The following is a 24,431-nucleotide window of genomic DNA, read 5'->3' on the forward strand; positions in this document are numbered from 1 at the left end:
TGCATTTCTGATTCTAAATTTCTGAGATTAAAGGTTTGCCTTTAATCCACAGTCATTCATCTCAGTAACTCCATTTGCTTAAAATGAGTCATCAACCTCAAAGGCAAGGCTACATCCACTCAGTCAGAAAGTCAGACGTGAATACAACCTTCTTACTTTCACTGAAGTCAGACATCAAAATAGCATCATGTTGGTAAACACATTGCTTTACTCACACAAGCTTTTATGTGAATTAAGTTTTGAATTCTGGAACTATATTAACCCTTCAGGTAAATCCTAAATGCCATTTTTTCCTTATGACTGTTGGATCCATCATAAGGAATTATGCTTAAAAATTCTTATTGTAGTGCTATGCTTAGGAAACTGATATTTGAAAAAATACTTTGGCATATGCAGACACATAAATTTTAGTTGACATCTGTTTCATGGACTACCTAGATTTTAAAAGCTGGGAAACTTTCCAGGATGCCAGATCCCATAGAATTTTAAGGGATAAAATTCCACTGGCACAGATGACCTTCTGTGAGAAATAACTGCTAAAAAGAGCTGAACGTGGAGGTAAAGCAATGGAGTTTTGCAGGCAGCCTGTGGAGTCAGGATGTGACACCTGCAAGAACTAGAACCATGCCCCAAAGTTTCACATGGCATTCTTGCCCACGCAGCAAAAACTTTCATCTAATTTCAACCTTATAAGGATAGCCTGTTAGGTAATCATCAAGATATTTATATCATTTAAATGCTAACCAAATCTAATACATATATAATACCATGATTCTGGAAACCATAACGCAGTGGATGCTTTGTTTAAGCTCATGACCTACTTAGCATGTGTTAAATGTTACAAAATGCAAAAGGGTTTCACTTACCTGAGCTAATGGAAAGAATACTTAGAAAATGTATTGAGTAATATAGTTGCAAGAAGACAGTATCCATATCCTTGGTCTCGTACAAAGGTGATTAGTTTATCCACCCAGAGATTTACTGACTGTCCTCATTCTGTGGAGAACTCTACCATTAGTATTAGGGGTTGATTACTTCTAACCCCTAATAATTGAAACCTCCTATAGGCAGATGTTAATTAATTAATTGGTCCCATCCAATTTCCTATAAATATCCACAGAATTGGATATGGTGTGGAGGCCATTTCAGTTCTGTGGTATTCTCTGCAGAATCTACTGGTAAGAGGAAGAGCCTGATAAAGTGCTCCTCTCCTGACTCCAAGGAGGCTGAGTCTAAAGTTAACACCAGGGGGAAGATAATTCAATAGTTCATTCTGATACTTTACTTCCCACTGGTACTTTTAGTATGTTAGGTTACATGTTCCAAAGGCGGCACAGAAAAGGCTGGGGCTACCAAAGGAAGGAGGAAGGCTAAGAGGTACTATGTGTGCAAGGATACAATGGATAGATGTCCATGCTCAGGGCATGTGAAATGTATGCATAAATATTTCCTTATAAATGAAAATGAATGGAAATAACCTCTGCCTTTCCTGGGAGTGGCTGGTAAGTTAAGCTGGTAGAGACAGCAGAATACTTTAATTAACTGAAATTTTAATACTGTAATTAACTGGAGTTATACAGAACTATGTACGGAGGCTCAGGACAGTGTGAAGAATGATTAAGAGATATGTAAAGTGAATGAATAAAGCTGTTACATAATTTGTCAGGTTGTTGATCTTCCAGATAAGCTATTTCCTTCATAGAATTCATTTACTATTATTCAGTGCTTAGGATCTCAATATTAGACACTGGAATCTAACACTTAAATAAGAGTCCCACTCCTTTAATCTTACCTGTTTAGGTTGCTCTAATATTTGAAGGTATGGGCCATCTGCTAAAAACAAAAACAACAAACAGAAACCAAAAGAAATTGTGAGGCTTCTCAAATTTGGTATAAAATGGAAAGCAAGTCAAAAACTGAAATTAATGTTTTTTATGTAGAAGTTTCAAATCAATTTTTGGCTAAAATTCCACAAAGATATAATTTCTCTTCCTTGTTTAAAATATTAAATTAACCCTTAGTTTAACAATAGTTTTAAAAGTTTAGTGAACCAAGACAAGTAAATGTTTGTTTAATGGTGATGGCACATTTTCCAACCCATTAAAGGCATCTGGCTGGCAAGAATTGATGTCAACAGCCTTCATAATCTTGTCTCCTAACAAAGCATTTTAAAAGGATAAATACCAATTAAAAGCAGCAACCACTTCCTGGGCACTATGACATTTTCTTTGGCTTGCACATCACTAGACATTGACTTTCATTCCTCAAAGAGAGTGTGATTAATGTGAAATTAAAAGATACTGAGCTAGCAACCTGCATGTGTGACAGGCATCAGGCTACCTTTTTTTCCTTACAATAGGTTTTCTGTTCCTTTCCTTACTGGAAGGGAAAGTATTGCCTTCATTCCTTAACTGGTTAGTTTGTTTCTCATTTCCTCCCTGACACTCCCAGTGTAATTTGCTCTATCAGACGTGGTAAAATTTTCATATTAATCCATAACTTTTGATGGTTATATGCAATTTTTGAATACTGTACTGTCACATAGACTTTATTCTAAAACAGCTCAGGCATTTTATAAAATACTGAAAATAATTTAATTGAAGGTAGGTGCGTGCAAATTAATTACTGTAAAAACACAAAGAAAACTAGTCTTAATCCATACCCTAAAGGTATCTGACTTAAAATTTCAAAGGAAAATCAGAATCTCTGACAACATAAGTACAGCTCATTCAATATGAAAAAGTACCTAAGCTTCCCAGCTGATTTTTATGTCAACAGTACAATATCCCATAGCTCCGCAATAAATAAAAGCATACAGTGGTTCTCATCTATTTGAATGTAAATAAAGATGTTTGGTGCTAAAAATATTCTAGGAGGATACTTGTATGTCCATTTTAATCTTCATTTTCTTTCAGGAAGAAGCTCAAGATCTCTTATTTTTAGATAAATAAATTTGTGAAGTTAAAATTAAAAATAAACTATAACATTTAACAGAGAATTTATTTTTATCTTTTCAATATTATGATGAAACAGGGTAAGGCTAGAGAATTGGAGAAAATAAAGGTATAATTACTTCCTGTTATTATTCAAGAAATTATACAAGGAAGCCAGTTGAAAAATGACTGCATCTGAGATGAAACATATACAAGACAAAAAAGAGGGTAGTCACTGGTTAATGTATTAAGTTACCATCTTTTGTCTGTATGAAATTCATCTCTGGACATTTTAAATCACTTCGAGAAACATAATCATAATTTTAAAATTTCCCCCAAATGGCTAGCATTTAATTTTGGAGAAGAGAATAAAATTGATTAGAAATAGAAATACTTTCATACTAAGATAGAGCCTGTATGACAATGTAACACTTATAAAAATATTCCCTGTTACAATGGTAAAAGAACATATCAAGAAGACAGTCTACTAAGACAGCAATATTTGGTTGCCATGAAAAATACAGAGGAGTTAGAAGCATGTTTACATTAAACTTCAAGTCCCCTACTTTTTGTTAACTCTGCTAAAAACACCTGTAATTTTGCTATTATTTTTCCTGTATGATTTAATTTCCTTTAAATATGTGAAAATTCATGTAAAATAGAGCCATTTCTCTCTTTCAGCCAACACACTAAACATGAAATCAATTAGAAAATTAGAATTGATATGCATATTTGTTGTTTTAAGGCCAACATTCTTTTGGCCACATTTCTGTTCCATGAAAGTGACATTCCACCGTGCAGAGAAATTTAACTTTAGACCTAAGAGTTACGTCGCATCCCATAGTCTTCAACAAGTACTAGATCTACTAAAGGTTTAGATTTCAGAAAATCTAGAAGACTAAAAAAATCCATTTTAGACTTACAGTTAATATTGATTTAGATGATCAACCTCTCTACCTCTTTACAAATTTGAATACAACATCCTATAATTTTGGACTATAAAAATTGTACTATGACACTGCAATGAAGAGGGGAAAAAAGTGTAGATAAAAATGATGGGGTAACAACAACTAGCAAATTAGATTTTTAGGTATAATTTTAATAGTTTTTCTAATATTATGGCAAAATAATTTTTACAACATAAGGCTGTGACCACAGAATATTTACTGAGATGGTTATTTTGATAATCTTATTTTCATGCCCACATACCTGAAGGAAAAAAAATGAAAAAAACATCTGCCTCAGGATACTGTTTGGTATTCATAAGACACTAAATGGAAATATGTGTATTTCCAGTGGACAGAACCACGTTTTTATATTTTCAATAATACATTAATACTAAGAAAAATACTTTGAACCCTAGAATTTAAAAGTTCACAAGAAACACACACACTCCCAACACATTTACTTGTTCACAGGAAGTGGACCTAGAGTTCAAATTGGACAGCACTTCATAAGATCTCAGATATGGCAGCCTAAAAATGAAGTTTTGTAGAGGTAAAGGGAGAAAAACCTCTGAAATACACCTTCACTAGTGAAGGTGAAAGTATAGTAGATCTAATTTTTTCCCTCCCATGAACTCCTAGAAATACTAAAGATATAAATGCAGAAAAAGTATTCTGATCTAAAAAAAATGAAAAAAGTAAGTACTGGAGTAACCATAATAATTTTAAATGAGAGTAATACAGATTGGATGAAGTATCCCAATGAAGACAAGCAAGTTCCTGGTAAATAAAAGAGCTGATGACCACTTCAGTGATTAACAAACTCTGTTTTACACATAACCGCCATAATTCACTCACACTACTTTTTGACATATCTGTTAAGCCCTGGGTGGTGACGGGTGAAGTGAGGAGAAAAACAGAACATAAAAAGAGCCATCAAGCCAAACTTACATAAAAATAAATCCATTTTTTTTTAAAGAAAGGCTAAATGAGTTGCTTTTTATTACTCTTATAAAATTAAACAGTTGCTGATGGGGACAATTAATGTAGTCATGTTAGAAGGAAGGACAATTATTGTGAGTTTTATCCAACTTGTCAGAGTGCAAAGTTATAAGCTTTTATAAAGATGATTTTTCTGCTGAGATGATTTTTACTATTTCTATACACTTTAATTCCCCAGTGACTGGCACACTGGCCACAGGCCCTCTTAATGTTTGAAACAGAAATGAAAAGCGGAGACTGCCTTGTATGAAACTGGGACAGAAGAAAGGACTTAAAAGGAATACATAGATAATACAAACTGAATGAAAAAAAAATCCTTATATTGAGTAAAGAAATTCCTTCTGAGTGGTCCTAGCAGATATGAAATGCAATAAATCATACAAAAGGTAATTGAGATAAAATATTTTTGTGCAAATATATTTCAAGAAAGTATATTAAAAAAAATTTTTTTTTTTATAGATGGAGTCTAGCTCTGTCACCCAGACTGGAGTGTAATGGCATGATCCTGGCTCACTGGAACCTCCGCTTCCCAGGTTCAAGCGACTTCTGCCTCAGCTTCCTGAGTAGCTGGGACTACAGGTGCACGCCACCACACCCAGCCAATTTTTTTGTATTTTTGTAGAGACGGATTTCACCATGTTATCCAGGCTGGTCTTAAACTCCTGACCCCGTGATCCACCCGCCTCGGCCTCCCAAAGGGAAAGAATTACAGGTGTGAGCCACTGTGCCTGGCCAAAAGACTGATTTTTAAAACAAATCACCATTTCCTTCTAGGTACACAAATGAATTTCTAGGATAGACTATTAACAAATCCTGCATTTTACTAAGACTGAAAGCAGAACAACAGGGTAACAGGGATGAGTTTTCTTACCTGTTGGCAGTGCCATCTGTGGTTGAAATACTTCTGGATTAAATATTGTATGAGTCAAAGAAGGATCCAAATGAAACATCTATAAAGAAGAAATTTAAATCTTTCAATCATTATTTTTCATACATTATATGACAAATTTGAAGTTGGGACACATAAAACTTAGTAACAGGAATGAAACTAAAGGCAAAAACAAAAATCTGAAAATATTTTAAATCAGGATTTTAAAAGATCTTCATGAGACCTAGGTAAATTCTCATGTGTACAAAACTTTATACAGGGTTAGACTACATGGATGTAACAAAGGGATTTGAGAAAAATAACTTGGCTATAAAGTCCCCAGAGGGAGGGACCTAGTCTAGATTGCTTACTGGTGTATCTTCAGAGAGCCAAGTCCATGCTTATCACAGAACAGATACTTAAATAATTGTTGAATGAATGATTTGAAGCTTCTAATCTCTTAGAAGCACAAACAAAAGATTATAATCTTAAAAATCAATATTTCATCTATGATGGTAAATATATCCCTAATCTACCTATCCAATGTCAAGGCCTGAAAGAATGACAGAGAACACTTCTGCAACTATATACAGAATAACTGAAAATATAACTTACAGTACAAGGAGCAGATAACTAAGCACTCGGCTCATTCATTTCTTTCACCTTAACTTTCCTAGCATAACATAAAATACCTAGAAGTTAGTGGGTATGTTAGCTGAATAATGACCCCCTAAACATGTCTGCATCCTAATCCTCAGAATCCAGGGGTGCTATCTTATATGGAAAAGGAATTTTACATATGTCATTACAGTAATGATATTAAGATGAGGAATGTGTCTTGAATTGTCCAGGTGGGCCTGATGAGGGATTAAGGAAACCAGTAGGAGGTGTGACAATGGAAGCAAGAGGTTGGTGTGATGAGACTGTGCACAAGGAAAGCAGGCAGCCACTAGAAGCTCAAAAGGCAAAGAGGTGAGAGCCTCCAGAAGGAAAGCAGCCCTGCCAACACCTTGAATCTAGACTTCTGAGCTCCTGACTTAGAAGTATAAATTTGGGTTGTTTTAAGCCACAAGTATGTGGTAATTTGTTAGGGCAGCAACAGAGTGGGGATGCAGTATATTTTGATGAAAGTAAATGGTTTAAAATCAAGCAGAAACAATCCTCATGCTGGTTAGTTCGCCCTGAATTGTTAGAGCACGTTAAAAGCGAAAGGTAAAACAAAGGGGTTTGATAACATGAGTAGCCAAATGTCTTTGTTGCAATAAAATAAATGTTCCTAGGTTTATCCTAAATCACCATTTAAAAAATAAAGTTAGAAAGGAGCATCTGAATGTGAAAAGCAATGCATATTCATTCTTTCTAAATCAGTCAGAACATTACTACGAGTAATCAATGTTATATATGTCTATTTGATTTACAGAAGTAATACCAGACCATTTGTAATATATTGCACATCTGGTTTTAATAAATTACTATCACTTATCAAAAAAATTTTAACTGCTGGTTCATTTAGGACTTTAAAACCTAAATAGATGTCAGGCTAGCCTGGTCACATATAAATTTTAGTGGCAATCATTTAAAGCCTGACAACCTATTTTAAAATAAGTTTGCTACTTATTTTAGCCCAAAGAAGTTATATGTCTGAAATGTCTGTGGACAGCATGGAAACCAGCCATATTTTACTTTTTATGAGAGACTAGTTAGTAAGTGTGCTGAACTTGCTTTTTGTTTCTTTTAATAGCTAGTATTACAGCTTGCCTCCTGTCCTCATTAATAAATTTTTGGAGGTTGTTGAGTACCAAAGAACTTAGTATGCCTAGTTAAATTAAGAGCAAGAAAAATGTCCTTTAAATAAAGAATATTTCAGATCCAGTTGAGGGATGCAAATTTTCAACTGAGGAACAAAGAATGTGTTTCACTTCAATGCTTAAGAGTATAAGCTCACTATTGCTATTCATTGTTTGCTCAAAAGGAAATACAGGAATGAAAAACCATGTTCTGCAAAAATCAGCCTCATTTCATACAGGATTTTAACAGTCTCAGAGCAAACGCACTAACCTAGCAGAAAAGCTAACTCTTTCCTGGGGTGGCTAAATGACTGCAGAGTGGGCAAAAGTGCCCATCTTAAGACAGAGATATACTCTCCACTTCAGACTAAGAAGAGAGATTGTGTTGTGCTGCAGCTTGCATTGTTTATTAGGTCAGGGGTGGAGAACAAATTCCAGACTCCACTAAAACACTGAAGACAAGCAAACTTTAGGAAATATAAACCATCAAGCTCAAGCCAAGAAAGAAAAAAAACTTAAAGGACCTCTCGCCTCAAAAATGGAAATGTCAGAACATGCCCCACCCCTGTTACTGATGATAGCAAAGATGCCCACATAAGAAAAACTTTCAAAATGAATGTTTTCAGCAGGTTTTACTCTTCTGTGTCACAGAGAATCATGTCTTGTTGATAAGGTTTCCTGCGTACAGACAGGAAAGAATGGTTTAAAATCTAGTAGAAAGAATCCTCATGCTGGTTAGTTCGCCCTGAATTGTTAGAGAGAGCACGATAAAAGCGAAAGGTAAAACAAAGGGTTTTGATAATATGAGTAGCCAAATGTCTTTGTTGCAATAAAGTAAATTTCCTAGATTTATCCTAAATCACCATTTAAAAAATAATATTAGAAAGGAGCATCTGAATGTGAAAAGCAATGCATATTCATTTTTTCTAAATCAATGAAAACATTACCAGGAGTAATCAATGTTATATATGCCTATTTTATTTATAGAAATAATACCAGATCCTTTATAATGTATTCCACTTCTGGTTTTATTTATCTGAATGATTCTGTGCATGTGTAATTTCGGAAATCCACTGCTTTAAATGATTGCCACTAAAATTTATATGTGACCAGGCTATCCTGACATCTAGTGTTCCTTCTCCTTGCCTAGTCTAGCAAACCACATCTTTGAAATTTCAGCTTACAAAGACTTCCTTGGAAAGTCCTCTGTAACTCTGCCCTTCCTCCAAGGTAGCACCTAGTGATGCTGTTTAACATTCCTATCCCACTCTGCACAGACTATGACTACAGCATATATCATCATATGAAAACAATGCCTATGTTCTTCCTATTAAAATAGGAGCTTCCTGAAATTACAGTGTATATATCACTTATTTTTCCCCCACTAAGCCAATGTTCTGGCACATAGTAGTGCCTCAATACAGAGCTGATGAATGAACAAATATCCATGTTTTAAATACTTGAATCATTACATTAAAAAATTAACATGGCCATTATAATTACTCAAGAGGCTGCAAATTGCTTTCAAATGATTATATATATATATATATATATATATACACATATAAACATGTACATACATATATATATATACATATACATACGAGAGAGAGAAGAGAGAAAAGCAAGAATGTTGGTTTTAAGAACCAATATAGATTTGTTAGACTATTCCAGTATTTCTATAGGCTTGACATTTTTCAAAATAGTATAGGAAAAAAAAGAAAAAAGGACACTGCTATCCTTTCATAACTACTAATGTAATGATATGAACAGTTTTATGCTTCCAAAGCACATTAATTGACTATTTTTGACTCACCCCTGTTAGCATGGTGCTAGCATTTCCATTCTGCAAATGAGAAAATTGAGGATTAAGGGGACTAAGTGATTCTTCAAGTCTGAGGAGCTGATCTGTAGTAGTCAGTATTTATTATATACAGATCTTCAAACTCTGAATCCAAAGATCTTTTCACTACAACAATCTATCTCCTTACTTGATGAGTTTTAAATACAATTTTTGGTATAAATTGAAGGGGTTCAAGTGCAATTTTGTTACACGCATAGATTGTCTAGTGGTCCAAAAAGGGTTTTTAGGGTATCCATCACTCAAATAACATACATTGTACCCACTAAGTAACTTCTCATCCTCCACCCCCATCCCACTGCCCTCCCACCCCTCACCTTTCCGAGTCTCCATGGTCTCTCATTCCACTCTCTACATCCATGTGTGCACATTAAATAAATATGTCAAGGAGCTGTAGTGGGTTAAACTGTGTCCCTCCCAAAAAGACACTTTTATGTCCTAATCCCCAGTACCTATGAATGTGACTTTATTTGGAAATAGGGTCTTCACAGATATAAGCAAACTAAAGTGAAGTGATATTGGATAAGGGTGCCCCCTAAATCCAGTGATGCCTTTGTAAGAAAAAAGACAAAGAGATTTAGATTTAGAGACACAGTAGAGACACACAGGGAAGAAGCACATGTGACAATGGAGGAAGAGATTGGAGCGATACAGCTACAAGCCAAGGATTCCCAGCAACCAACCAGAAGCTAGGGTAGAGGCATAGAACAGATTTTCCTGAGCCTCCAGAAGGAACCAATCCTGCCAGCACCTTGATTTCAAACTTCTAGCCCCCAGAACTGTGAAATAATGTACTCTGTTGTTTTTGGCCATCAGGTTTGTGGTGATCTGTTACGGTAGCTCTAGAAAACTAATACAATAGGTATCCTGTAGCATATATAATGTTTAAGTTACTCATTTTACATGATGTATCCCTCTCCAACTTCACATAAAAGAACAGAGAAACCGAAATTTAAAAACAAAATACTAATTTTAGAATTTTCCTAACTTACTAATGTTGCCTTTGTATATTTTGAAATATGAATACATTTAAATAGAATTATCAGTGAGATTATAACACTTACTTGTTCAGGCCTTCCCAAATATGGATCATCTTCTGCCATTCTGAAACTGTATATTAAAACAAAACAAACAAAACAAAGCTGTAACACTAGAATAAACTTTAAAAATTCTATCACCATGGAATTCATGCAGGAATAAACTGTATTATACCAGTAAGGCCAAATATAATCCTTTTTTGAAACCGTAGGAGGGGGACATGATGTAGTTCCTCTTTGGTATCTAAATCTAACAGCAAGGAGATTGCATAATCAAGGAATTACCACTTACGTATGATACAATACCGTGGTGTTAAGCTCACCACAGTGTCCTGAGTTTGGTACAAATGATCTTTATGCTTTACATAAAAAAATCATTCATACTGGGATTCTTAGAAGCCATTTCTTTTTATCACCCTCTGAATTTCAAGGACTTACAGTCTTAGTTCCTTAAGTATATTATTTTCTAACCCTTCATAAGCTTTGTGATGGTCCTAGAACTGTCTCAAAGTTTTCTACGAGGTTGAGAAGCTCAAAAGGTACTTTGCATAACACAAGGGGAAGACTGCTACCAGGCTCTTTCTTCTAATGCAAGGGTCGCCAAACCCAGGGCCACAGATAAGGCAGCATAATAGGTGAGCAATAGGCAAGCCAGCCAAGCTTCATCTGTATTTACAGCTGCTTCCTATTGCTTGCATTAACGCCTGAGCTCCACCTCCTGTCAGATCAGTGGTGGCATTAGATTCTCACTGGAGTGCAAACCCTACTGTGAACTGTGCATGCAAGGGATCTATGTAGAGCGCTCCTTATGAGAATCTAATGCCTGATGATCACTGTCACTGTCTCCTGATGGGTCACTGTCTCCCATCATCCCAAGATGAGATCATCTAGTTGCAGGAAAACAAGCTCAGGTCTGATTTCTACATTTGGGTGAGTTGTATAATTATTTAATTATATATTATGACATAATAATAGAAATAAAGTGCACAATAAATGTAATGTGCTTGAATCATCCCAAAACCATCCCCCAACTCCAAGTCTGTGGAAACACTGTCTTCCACAAAACTGGTCCCTGATGCCAAAAAGGTTGGGGACTGCTGCTCTAGTGTGTTCCACAGAAGCCAGCCATGTTCCTGCCATTGTCAAGCTGGTATAGAAACTCTGTAACAGTAAAGTGCAATAAAAATACAAAAATAAAAGCCCTTATTATCAAGGCTATAGGTCTTAGATTTAATCAACCTCAGCTAAACATTAATATACTGCATGCCTCGCAATCTTCTGTTACCCAGGGGCCCTGATAAAAGTGAGGAACCACACAGTCAGATAAAGATAATATCTAAAATCACATATCATTTGAGATTTACTTGCTTGAGAAATATTATCTAAATACAGGTTAATTTTATTTAAATTTATTTAGATCAAATTTAGGCATGTGACATGAAAAATGAGAAAATTAAAAACAAGGCTGAGGGTAAATATTGATTCCTGGGGTAATTTTTTCTTTCTTTTTTTTTCATAAAGTCTATCAAGAAGTCATGGGTACTTAGGACTGCAGATGAGAATGTCAGCTATCCACCAAAATGTGTTGTCTTCTTTTCTGTAGTATTAGTATTATAGCTGAAAATGTGTCTGCTTACTTGGTGTATACCCCACACTTCCTTGGAGTTAGAGATGGCTATCTGACCAAATGCTCACCAGTGCAGTGTCAGAACTCTTGTGTACCACTTCCAGGTCTGGGCTTAAGGCCCTTGATATGCTTCCTCCATATAAACTCAGACGTGGAGAAGACCTGGCTTCTACCAAAAAAATGATGATGTATATCCTAGGAGATGGCACATAAATGAAGGGGAAGGAATGAAGATCTCCAAACAATGCCATGAGACAGATCTGCTCTGACCATCCAGGCTGCTCATGCTGGTGGTGATAAGAGTAAGAAATAAACTTTGTTCTTTAACCCAAATGCATTGTCAGGTCTCTTTGTTCAAATAGTTTAGCCCTCACCCTAATGAATATATCATGTAACACTCCAATAAGCACAAAGTCCCCGACAAAAGAATCTGATTTTCAAAGAAATCCTCTCTGCTGGAGCACTGTGTGAGTGAGGAAGAGTGAGAAAGCTGATGAGCATTCTAGGGAAATGCAGAGCAGTGTACAACTTTTAACAAAAGGGAAAAGGGCAGCTCTGAGTCCTTCAGAACATGAAATTCATGTGGATTTGCAGGGAAACATTTACCTAAAACCAGAAAGTATTGATTGAAGATATACAGAAAGCCACAATTAAATCCCAATTAAGACAAGCAGTTTAAAAACGGGAAAATTGACCTGATATAGTAAAGAGAGTAAGTCACTTGAAATTTAAAAGTTCTATCATGCTAGGTGTGTGACCCTGGATATTAATTAAAGTCACTGTAGCCTTTGTTTCTTCTGTAAAAATGACATATTTTTATGGAATGGACTTTTGAAAAGAATATAATCTTGTTGAGCTTGGAATATGTTAATTAGCTAATAAACGACTATTCAAAGAACAAATCCCCTAAATCCTAATTTTTTTTTGTAGACTTGGATTTTCAGATGTATTTCTAAATCTATATTAAAGAATCATTAGCACAGTTTTCAGTTATATGAAGAATACTAGAAAAAAATTACACTTAAATACAGTACGGAATGCCAGCTAGAACCATCAATGTTTAAATTCCTACCCTTCGAATACCACAGGAGCTCAAACGTCCAAGAAAAATATTAAAACCGTCTTTGTCTTTAAGCTTTCTGTCAATCTAGACTAATTTCCTCAATCTTCATGAACAATTTTAGCCTATGGTCCTCAAAAACAGAGGGGAGGCTGTTGACTTGTTAATTATACTGATTACATACATTTAAACCTGTGGATGGTTTCCCAGACCTATGAATATATGAAGTTAACATAAAGCAGTCCTCACTCTAATTTTGAAAACTCAAACTAAACCTGCTTTATTAGAACTGATGCATGATCACTACTATAGCAAAAAGCTTAATGAAGATCTGTCAACTAAAGGCACCAAACTGCCAAATCAAACATGTTCTTCCACTTCAATATCCTCTCCATGATTTATACACCAATTCTTGCCAAAAGATCACAGTTTTAAAAGCCTAACAGCAGCCCAAGGGATTCTTGGATTATAGTTAAAATCTGAACTTTTACATCATCTTCAAGACAGTTAAGTTCACTGTAAAGACCTGAGGTGATGTCAATGTTAATTCACAATTTAAAAATGAAATGTCAAAAAAAAAAAAAAAAAACAAGCATCATTTGGAAAGAATGAATCACTCAGTAATATTTGCATTAACTGTAGAAGCAGGTTTTATTTCTAAAATGTTGAAATACCAACTAAGCCTCTGGAACTAAAGGATTAGAAAAGACCAGGGAAAACCCCTTCTACCTCCTTGTTCCTCAAGCCCTTCCCCTCACTTTCCCTTGCTCAGTTCTTTGCTTTTGAGGAAGGACCTTGAAGTCAAAAGGGTGATACTCAGTTTCCTGGTGAAAAGATGGGACTAATCTCTGCATCTCTTTTCCCAGTAATGAGCTTTTTAGGAAGATTTTCACACCACAGAAAAAGAAAGAGAAAGTGTAGCTAGCCAACAACAAATAAAATAGTCAGTGAATTGCTTGTGTTTTTCACATGAAAAGCATAATGTTACAACTAGTTTAGTTTTGAACATGTGATGAGTTCTATGAAATACCTAATGGGTTATTTTCTGAACCTCTATGACAATGCCCCATTAACAACAAAGTCTAGCACATGAGCTTCTTGGTGAAGGCTGTAGGACTGAGTAGATTAACTTGAAAGCCACAGGGTTGAGCCATTAAGGATGGAGTTGGGGGCATTCCTGTCATTGTAACTGGGGAAACTTTCTAGGAGCAGAGATATTCACACTTTCAACAATGACCTACTGTAAGAAAATACATTCTTTCTTGTATCTTAAAATAATAAAAGCTATGTATGACAAACCCACAGCCAATATCATACTGAACAGGCAAAAACTGGAAACATTCCCTTTGAAAACTGGCACTAGACAAGGATGCTCTCTCTCACCACTCCTATTCAGTGTAGTATTGGAAGTTCTAGCCAGAGCAATCAGGCAAGAAAAAGAAATAAAGGGTATTCAAATAGGAAAAGAGGAAGTCAAATAATCTCTATTTGCAGACAACATGACTGTATAGTCAGAAGACCCTATCATCTCAGCCCCAAATCTCCTTATGGTGATAAGCAACTTCAACAAAGTCTCAGGATACAAAATCACAAGCATTCCTATACACCAATAATAGACATACAGAGAACCAAATCATGAGTGAACTCTCATTCATAATAGCTACAAAGAGAATAAAATACCTAGGAATACAACTAACAAGGAATGTAAAGGACCTCTTAAAGGAGAACTACAAACCACTGCTCAATGAAATAAGAGAGGACACAAACAGATGGAGAAACATTCTATGCTCATGGTTAAGAAGAATCAATATGGTGAAAATGGTCATACTGCCCAAAGTAATTTATAGATTCAATGCTATCCCCATCAAGCTACCACTGACCTTCATAGAACTGGAAAAAAAAAACACCTTAAACTTCATATGGAAAAAAAAAAAAAGAGCCTGCATAACTAAGACAATCCTAAGCAAAAAGAACAAAGCTGGAGGCATCACACTACCTGACTTCAAACTATACTACAAGGCTACAGTAATCAAAACAGCATAGTACTGGTACCAAAACAGAGATGTAGACCAATGGAACAGAATAGAGACCTTGGAAGCAATGCCACACATCTACAACCATCTGATCTTTGACAAACCTAACAAAAACAAGCAATGGGGAAAGGATTCCCTGTTTAATAAATGGTGTTGGGAAAACTGGCTAGCCATGAGCAGAAAGCTGAAACTGGACCCCTTCATGACATCTTACACTAAAATTAACTCCAGATGGATCAAAGATTTAAACATAAGACCTAACACCATAAAAACTCTAGAAGAAAACCTAGGCAATACCATTCAGGACATAGGCATAGGTAAGGACTTCATGACTAAAACACCAAAAGCAATGGCAACAAAAGCCAAAATAGACATATGGGATCTAATTAAACTCAAGAGTTTCAGTTCGGCAAAAGAAACAATCACTAGAGTGAACTGGCAACCAACAGAATGGGAAAAAATTTGTGCAAGCTACCCATCTGACAAAGGGCTGATATCCAGAATTTACAAAGAACTAAAGCAGATTTACAAGAAAAAAACAAACCTATTCAAAAGTGCACAAAGGATATGAACAGACACTTTTCAAAAGAAGACATATATGAAGCCAACAAACATGAAAACATGCTCATCATCACTGGTCATTAGAGAAATGCAAATCAAAACCTCTTTGAAATACCATCTCATGCCAGTTAGAATGGCAATCATTAAAAAATCTGGAGACAATAGATGCTGGAGAGGATGTGGAGAAACAGGAACAGTTTTATGCTGTTGGTGGAAGTGTAAATTAGTTCAACCATTGTGGAAGACAGTGTGGTGATTCCTCAAGGATCTAGAAATAGAAATACCATTTGACCCAGCAATCCCATTACTGGGTATGTACCCAAAGAATTATAAATCATTCTATTATAAAGACACATGCACATGTATGTTCATTGTGGCACCGTTTACAATAGCAAAGACCTGGAACCAACCCAAATGCCCACCAATGATAGACTGGACAATGAAAATGTGGCACATATACACCATGGAATACTATACAGCCATAAAAAGGATGAGTTCACATTCTTTGTAGGGACATGGATGAATCTGGAAACCATCATTCTCAGCAAACTGACAAAAGAACAGAAAACCAAATACTCCATGTTTTCGCTCACAGGCATGTGATGAATAATGAGAACACCTGGGCAAAGGGAGGGGCCCATCACACAAAGGGGTAGGCAGTGGGGGTGGGATGCAGGAGAGGGGAGGGACAGCAGCAGGCAGGGAGGTTAGGGAGGGATAACATCAGGAGAAATGCCTGATGTAGGCGATGGGGGAATGAAGATAGCAAACCACCATGGCATGTGGGTACCTATGCAACAATCCTGCAGGATGTAAACATATAACCCAGAGCTTAAAGTACAATTAAAAAAAAAAAGAAGAAAATACGTTCTTTCTATTCTATGGAATTTCTTTTTTTTTTTTTTGAGATGGAGTTTCGCTCTTGTTACCCAGGCTGGAGTGCAATGGCGCGATCTTGGCTCACCGCAACCTCTGCCTCCTGGGTTCAGGCAATTCTCCTGCCTCAGCCTCCTGAGTAGCTGGGATTATAGGCACGTGCCACCATGCCAAGCTGATTTTTTTTTTGTATTTTTACTAGAGATGGGGTTTCACCATGTTGACCAGGATGGTCTCGATCTCTTGACCTCATGATCCACCCACCTCAGCCTCCCAAAGTGCTGGGATTACAGGCTTGAGCCAGAATTTCATTTTTTAAAATAAAACCTTTTCAAACTCATTAAAATGATTTGTAGTTTGAAAAAGTAAAATTTTAGGTGCCATCCAGAGAGTACAGCTGGGAATCAGAGATAAATGTCTCTGCTTTCAAGTTCATATTCAGCCACAACAGATACCATTTAGGTGTGATTTTAATACCTCATCTTGGATAGCAATGAGGATGAAACTACAAGAAAAGGGGTGACTTTTCATCATTTCTCTGTTGACTAATAAACTGATATAGAATATGAGGAAAGCTTTTTCCACAGAGGAATTTTCTGGAGGAAACAAAATACGTTGCATAAATTGCGAAACACTCAAATGAGAGTATCTTTTGATTCTGCAATTCTACCTCAGAAATTTATACTTAAAAATTATCTGAGCAAGTGTGTAAAAAAATAAGGACAAAGATTGTCACTGTGGCAAGTAACTGGAAACAATCTATATGGCCTATGATAGCAGATTGTTTAATTATAATCCTACATTTATTAAATATGCAACGGTTAAAAATAATAATACATATCTGTATACAGTAACATGGAAACTTTTACTCACTAAGTTATATGTTTCCATATTGTAATTTTCTAACTGAATTATGCAATTAGAAATATATATTTTAATAGGAAAAAGGATAAATTTAAACATCTCCTGAATTTAAGGTTTAATTCTGACATCTTTAACAAGTAATGGCATATAGTGAACAAAATGTGATAAATGAGCCAAAAACTTCTAAGCACTACTGAAATCTTCATGAGAAATATAATAGAAAAATTTCAACTTTAAAAGAGCTGTTGATTGACAACTTTCTGATATTGGCTTAGTGATGATCAAAGAAAAGTTGGCAGTGGCTTAGTTACTTTTTTTCAGAAGAGCTGATTTCCAAAAGTGTTTAAAAAGGAATCAATATTTGTGTGCTACCACATTTAGATTTGTATAGACTAATTTTCCATGTTTTAAAGCTCCTCTTTCCATTTCCACATCCATGTTTCACTTGGGTGCAATGTGATGAATTAATATGTAGAATAGCTACCTAGTAAACACAAATACATTGTGCTTGGAGCTGGTAAAGATAAGCTTCCTGTTTACAATGGAATGTCAATCCCATAGGGATGGCAGGTACATATACAACATTCAGCTAGTCAGTTTATACAAAGCTTATTAACACTGAGAATAATACACAGCAAATGTTAGCCATGTTATTAGATGACATAATAAGCAGTATGTTTGTGGTATATTATAGGAAGAGGAATATAGACAGCAAAAGCTTTAGACATTCTGAGAAGACTCAGTATTTTGTTTCCCATTCTACGTTTATGGGTACACGGACACATTCTCTCTCTAAGGTGGCTGGCTATGTGTCACTGCTAGATAAACTATTTGCATTTTGCCCCCAGGGGTCATTTGGCAATGTTTGGAGACATTTTTGCCTGTCATAGCTGGATGGGTGGTTTTACTGGCATCTAGTGTATAGAGGGTAGACATGCTGCTGCACATCCTGTACTTCACAGGACAGCCCCTCACAATAAAGCATTATCCAACCCTGAATATCAATAATGCTGAGCATGAGAAATCCTATTGAACATCATCATATTGTGACAGTGCTTTGGTTCACATGGAGAAAGAAGTAAACTTTACTGACTACTTCATGGGTAAAGAACTGTAGCTAGAACTTCACATATTTATCTTAATTCTCACATCAATCCTAAGAATCACCGTCCCAGATAAGACACTGAAGCTGAAAGAGAATAAGTCATTTGCTCAAGTTGATAAAGTAATGCTGGCTAATCAGACCCCACAGTCTCTGGTTCTTTAAATTGTTTAGGAGGCAAAAGTAATTTTCCTCTTTGGCATATGACGTTATTTATTTTAATATAGCATGTTTGCTTCAGGTCTCCCAAGTGTTCTGGTTGGAGCTAGTCCACCCATAGCACAGCCTAAAGAGCAGGATAGGATTCTGACAATGCACAAAACGAATTCTTCACAAGTCAATTGCCTGTGAAGATAAAAATACCAAACAATGTAACTCAAGTGATAGTTCATTTTTTAAAAAAAATTTTCTTTGGTCAATCTGAAAAGATAGAAGGAGAATAAAGAGATTCTCCCTGAACCATGTCTATACTCACTGATGATATGATGAAAGTATGTATATATACATAATATATATATACTTATAATATTATGTATATAATTATATATTCAATTATATCAAATATATATAATATATATAAATTAAAACTACAGTATATTGAAATACTACCTGTTTTCCTTCCTTAATTTAGTCATCCACCTAAAAATAATTATGCATCCTATGCCAGTTATCAACAACACAAAAGTGCACAAGAGTGATGCTGTTCCTGTACTCACAGAGCTTACAGTTGTGGTAGATTAAAAACAGTGTCTACGCATTTCTTTATATGTCACTCGACAAGAGGAAAAATCTTACTTCTCTGTGCTTTGAGTCTTGGCAATAGGAACAAGTATTAGTGCAAGTTCTAAACCCAGCTTTCAACATGCCTTCAGTGTTCATTCTTGCTTACTTGGAAAATTGTTACCATGTGAACAAGCCTGCACCAGCCACTGGAAAATCAAAGACCACGTGGAGCAGAGAGAGGCGGTCCTAGCTGATGCTTCCTAGCACCAGCCGAGTAGCCAAGCAAACTGCAGACAAACAGCAGTAGGGCACCAGCAAAGTAGCTACAAACAGCACCGGTTGAGTAGCCAAAAGACCTCAGAGAGTAGCCAAAGCAGGCCAGGCCGGATGACCTAGACAGCCCACAGACTTGGAAGAAATAATCAGTGTTTGTCTTTTACTTTGCTTTGTGGTGATTTTTTAATGCAACAAAAGCAAACTAATGCAATAGTTTAGGAAGGAGGAAGGCAAACAGGCAAAAGCAATGCGATATAATAGGTGTCATGGGAAGTGCAGTGTATGCGGTGTTGGGAAAAGCAACAAAGGAGAAAGGACTTACAGAGTGCCTACATAAATTGATTATAAGTAACATATAAATAAGGGACAACAAATAACAGTTTGGATAGATTCAGGACGTAAAACCCCTTCATAGCCTTATAACGTAGTCAGACTTGTAGGCTCCTTGTGAGGCCCATGTTCCATTAGCTGCACACAGATAATAAGCTAAAGATAATCACATGTTCTTGTTTTGTGAAACTCCCAAATGGCCACTGTTATCAATCCTTAGAATGACACACCCAGTTCCGACTCATTGATTCACTTTCAGCTCACTAATTCACTCCACCATCACCCTCTCCCTACCATCACTCCACCTCTACCCTATAGGTCAAAGTGATTGCAACCAATAAATAGTGTGGATGATCAGAGTTCAGGGCCTTCACTGCCTCCTCCAGAGTAATAAGTGTTGCCCCCTGCCCTGGTCCCACTATCTCTCTTAATCCATCTTTTTCTCATTCCTTTGTTGTCACCGAACATGGGGTACCCACGGGTGATGTAGGGCTGGCTCCCTACATGTGTGGTTTAGGTTAATTATCTCAGTAATTCAGTAATCACACTCTTTGTTAGAGCTCTAGTCAGGGCCCACATTGTGTTCATTTTTTTACTCTATTGGTTTATTCAATTCCCAACTGAACAAAAGAGGCAAATATAGTAGCCGAAACACTGTAGTATATACGGAAAATTAAAACTGTTAAAACTTTCAGAGTGCAAATATTAATAAATCACTGTTAGGTGTAAGCAGTGATACCTTTATAAAACAAGTTAAAGTTTTAAATCCCTTCAGCTCTCTAAAATCAGTTTCATCATTTCTGCTGCAACGAGCCCCATTGTTGACTTTCCAATTTCAGCCAATATATCATTCTCAAACCAATCTAGTCACTAATTTCTGATGATTATTTTCTTCACATTGCTTCTTGTATCTGCCCCTTCTTTCCAACATCCTAGGAGAGACCTTTATTGCCTCACCTCTGAATGACGGTAATAGGCTCTGCACTGTTCTCTCTCACTGCAGGGTTTCTTCCTCTTTAAGTATCTTTCACATTATTGCCATATTACTTACAAAATAAAGTCCAAAGACTTCAATCACTTAGCACACTACATTATTATATTAAATCATATTATAAGCACCCAAAACCCTCTATGAAAGACATATTAATCATTCAAAATGCTTTGCTCATTTACATCTTGTACATTTGTTTGCAGTATCCCCTGCATCCTGAAATACCATCTTTTCTACCTCCATAGTACCCACTCTTCAAGGCTCTAGTTAAATCCAATCTCTGCCAAGAAATCCTTTATTTTGCTTGTAACCTATAGCCCTGTAGTCACATAACACCCATAACACTTACATATACTGGTGATTTAACACTAGACAGCATAGTTTTACTGCAATCTAACTTAACCTATATTTTTGTCATCCTCTCAAATGGATAGAAGTGCCTAAAAAGTAGAGATGGGAGTTTTGCTTTTTCTGTGTTGCCAAATTGGAAAACACTGTTTTTATAAAAACAGCATTAATTTTAAGAAGTATTGCCATTTCAAATTTGTCAAAATGTCAAATTTTGGTTTCAGTTATCACAGATTAACAGTTATCTGAACTTCCCTCCTTGCTATACTCAACTGTGAAACCATACAAAATACCTAAAGCTGTAATTTAAGATATTGCACATCATAGGGCTAAACATTATTAGGTGCTTTAGGTAAATTCTAAAGTCATACTCATTTTTTGACTGAGGTCACTTTCCAAATCATGGCACAGGGAGAGCCCAAAGAGAGAACAGCAATCTTGCTGGGCAGAATATCAGAGAGAAAGGATTTACAAAAAAAGCAAGAGCCTCAGAAAACTACATAGGGGTCATCTCTGGTAACTGGTCAAATACTAAGCTGTGATAGTGTAAGACCCTGCAAAACCTAATAGAAAACGGTTTCTAGGCATCTAAGAGCTAAATGGAAATTCCAGACATCATACAGTGCTGATAGACACTGCAGTTATAATAATTCAGGATGGAAAGACACCACTGAACACTGTGAGCATTCAGTTGTGATTTCAGAAAGACCACATAATGGAAATTAGAAACACCATAAAATAAGGGCTATTCTAAACCAATCTTAATAAAACTTGGTGATCCACCAGTAAATTCACTGCCTGTTAAAACAAAACTCAACACATTTTAAAGGAAGACAAAAAAAAAAAAAAAAAACTCTCCACAATGTAATATCTACAGTGTAAAATAAAACATAATGAAGCCTGAAAAGATGTAGGAAAATAAGACTGAGGGAAAAAAATGATGAAATTAGTAACCAAAGACTTTAAAATAGGTAATAGCATATGGTCAATAATGTAAAGAAAAAGATGAACATAATGAGTAAACAGTATCAGCAGAGAAATATACACTTAAAAAAACAGAAATTTTAGAACTGAAATGAAATTTCAGTAGATGAACTGAAATTTTAGAACTGAAATGAAATTTCACTACGTGGACTTATCAGCATATTTAACATTATAGACGAAAGTACCCCAATAAACTAGAAGAAAAATCAATAAAAACTATCCAAACTGAATCACAGAGAAAAAAGGCAGAAAGAAGTGAACACGGCATCAGTGACCTAAAGGACAATATTAAGCAGTCTTACAAATTTGTAACATAAAATCCTGAAGAGAGAAAAAAGCCCAAAAAAAATTCAAAAAAATAAGTTGAGAATTTTTCCAAATTTGATTTTTAAAAGATCAACCCACATATCCAAGATTCTTAAAGATCCCTGTGTTAGATAAAGACAAATAAAACCATGCTTGGGCATATTACAGCTAAACTGTTAAAAACTAATGCTAAAGCAAAAAAAAAAAAAAAAAATTCTAAAACAGCAAAGGTCAAGAAAGGACATATTATATGTGGGGGAACAGTGATAAGCATGATAAGCATAATGTTTCTGATGATCATTAGATACAGTACAAGCTAGAAGGCAATGTAAAGGCACCTTTACAGTGATTAAAGAAAAAAAAGATTCATCCAGAAAAATATTCAGCAAATATACCTTTTAAAAATAAAGGTGAAATTGACATTTTCAAATAAACAAGAGCTAAAAGTATTCATCATCAGCAGACCTGCTAAAAGATATGCTGACAAAAGTTCTACATGCTAAAGGGAAATGATGGAAACTTGAACCTGTATGAAAGAATTAAAAAGCATCAATAATGAAAAATATGTGAGTAAGCATAAGAGTTTGATTCCTTCTTTCTTAACTTCCTAAAAAGACAATTCCTTGGTCACAGCAAAACAACACAATATATTTTGCAGTCTGTAAAATATAAATAAGTAAAACGTATATCAATAATGGCACAGCAGGACAAGCAGAAGTATAACACTGTCAAGTTCTCACATTAATTGTAGATTCAAAGATGCATATTGTAATAAATTATAATGAAGATAAAATGGAATTTAACCAATGAAGGAGATAAAATGGAATTTAAAACATTAAGCTTGATTTATTCAAAGGATGGCAGGAAAGGAGAAAAAAAAATAAAGAACAGATAGCACAAACAGATAATTAATTACCAAGGTGGGAGACTTAACCCCAACATACCAATAATAATATTAAATGGAACTGGACTAAACTCATCTAGAAGATAGAGATGATCAGAATGAATTTTAATAAAACCAAGATTCAAGTATATACTTTTCATAAGAATTGTACTTTAATATTAAAGACACAGATAGTTTAAAGTATAAAGATGGAACACTGTGCTAGTTATATCATGAAAATGCTAAACATAAGAAAAATGGGCTATATTCTAAAATATCAGATAAAGTAGACTTCAAGAGAACAAATATTACCAGGGACAAAGAGGAACAATGTGTATAAGAATCAAAGAGCCAACTCATCAAAGAAAAACAATGATCTTATTGTGTATGCACCAATTAACAAAGCTTCAAAATACATGAAGCAAAAAGTGGCAGAACTAATGGAAAAAATGACAAAACCACAATTACAGTTAAGATTTTTAACATTCCTCTCTCAGTAATTGATAAAAGCAAATCAACAGAATGCCAGGAAATGTCTTAGTCTGTCAGTGCTGCTATAACAGAATAGCTGAGACTGAGTAATTTTAAAGAGCCCAAGTTTATTTCTCCTAGTTCTGGAAACTGCAAGTCCAAGATCAAAGCACCAGCATTTGGTGTCTGATGATGGGGTACATCCTCTAGAGGGGAGGAATGCTGTGTCCTCACATGGCAGAGGGCAGAAAGGCAAGAGGAGACAAATTTTCTCCAGCAAGCGCTTTTATAAGGGCACCTAATCCCATCACTTCTTATAGGCCCTACATCTTGCTACCATCACATTCACCATCCTGTTTCAACACCTGAATTTGGAGGGCACACATTCATACCATAGCAGGAAAGATATAGAAGGCTTATGAACAAAACTATCAAGAGAACCTAGCGTATGTCTAGAACACCCCACTGAATGATTGTAGAGTCCACATTATTTTTAAGTACACATGGAATATTCACAAAGATAGACCACATCACAGGCAATAAAGTAAGTCTCAATAAATTTCA

The 24,431-nt window shown here is 35.6% G+C and overlaps 1 protein-coding gene across 4 annotated transcripts in view; it reads right to left on the bottom strand.

Annotated features, from left to right (window-relative positions):
* Positions 1-24,431, bottom strand: part of NFKB1 (nuclear factor kappa B subunit 1) — a 125,695-nt gene that overhangs the window by 88,633 nt on the left and 12,631 nt on the right. For 2 of the 4 annotated variants that reach the window (XM_078366769.1, XM_008992920.5), the window contains exons 2-4: positions 10,460-10,505; positions 5,751-5,829; positions 1,793-1,830 (exon numbers count right to left, since the gene is read on the bottom strand). In XM_078366769.1, the coding sequence (XP_078222895.1) occupies positions 1,793-1,830; positions 5,751-5,829; positions 10,460-10,498 (156 nt within the window). In that variant the 5' untranslated portion in view covers positions 10,499-10,505. Of the gene's footprint in view, positions 1-1,792; positions 1,834-5,750; positions 5,830-10,459; positions 10,506-24,431 lie in introns of all 4 variants that reach the window. The other 2 variants (XM_078366768.1, XM_002745545.6) reach the window with 1 other exon arrangement.

The sequence above is a fragment of the Callithrix jacchus genome, chromosome 3 (assembly GCF_049354715.1).
Source record: "Callithrix jacchus isolate 240 chromosome 3, calJac240_pri, whole genome shotgun sequence".
In the NCBI taxonomy this organism is placed as follows: Eukaryota; Metazoa; Chordata; class Mammalia; order Primates; family Cebidae; genus Callithrix; species Callithrix jacchus.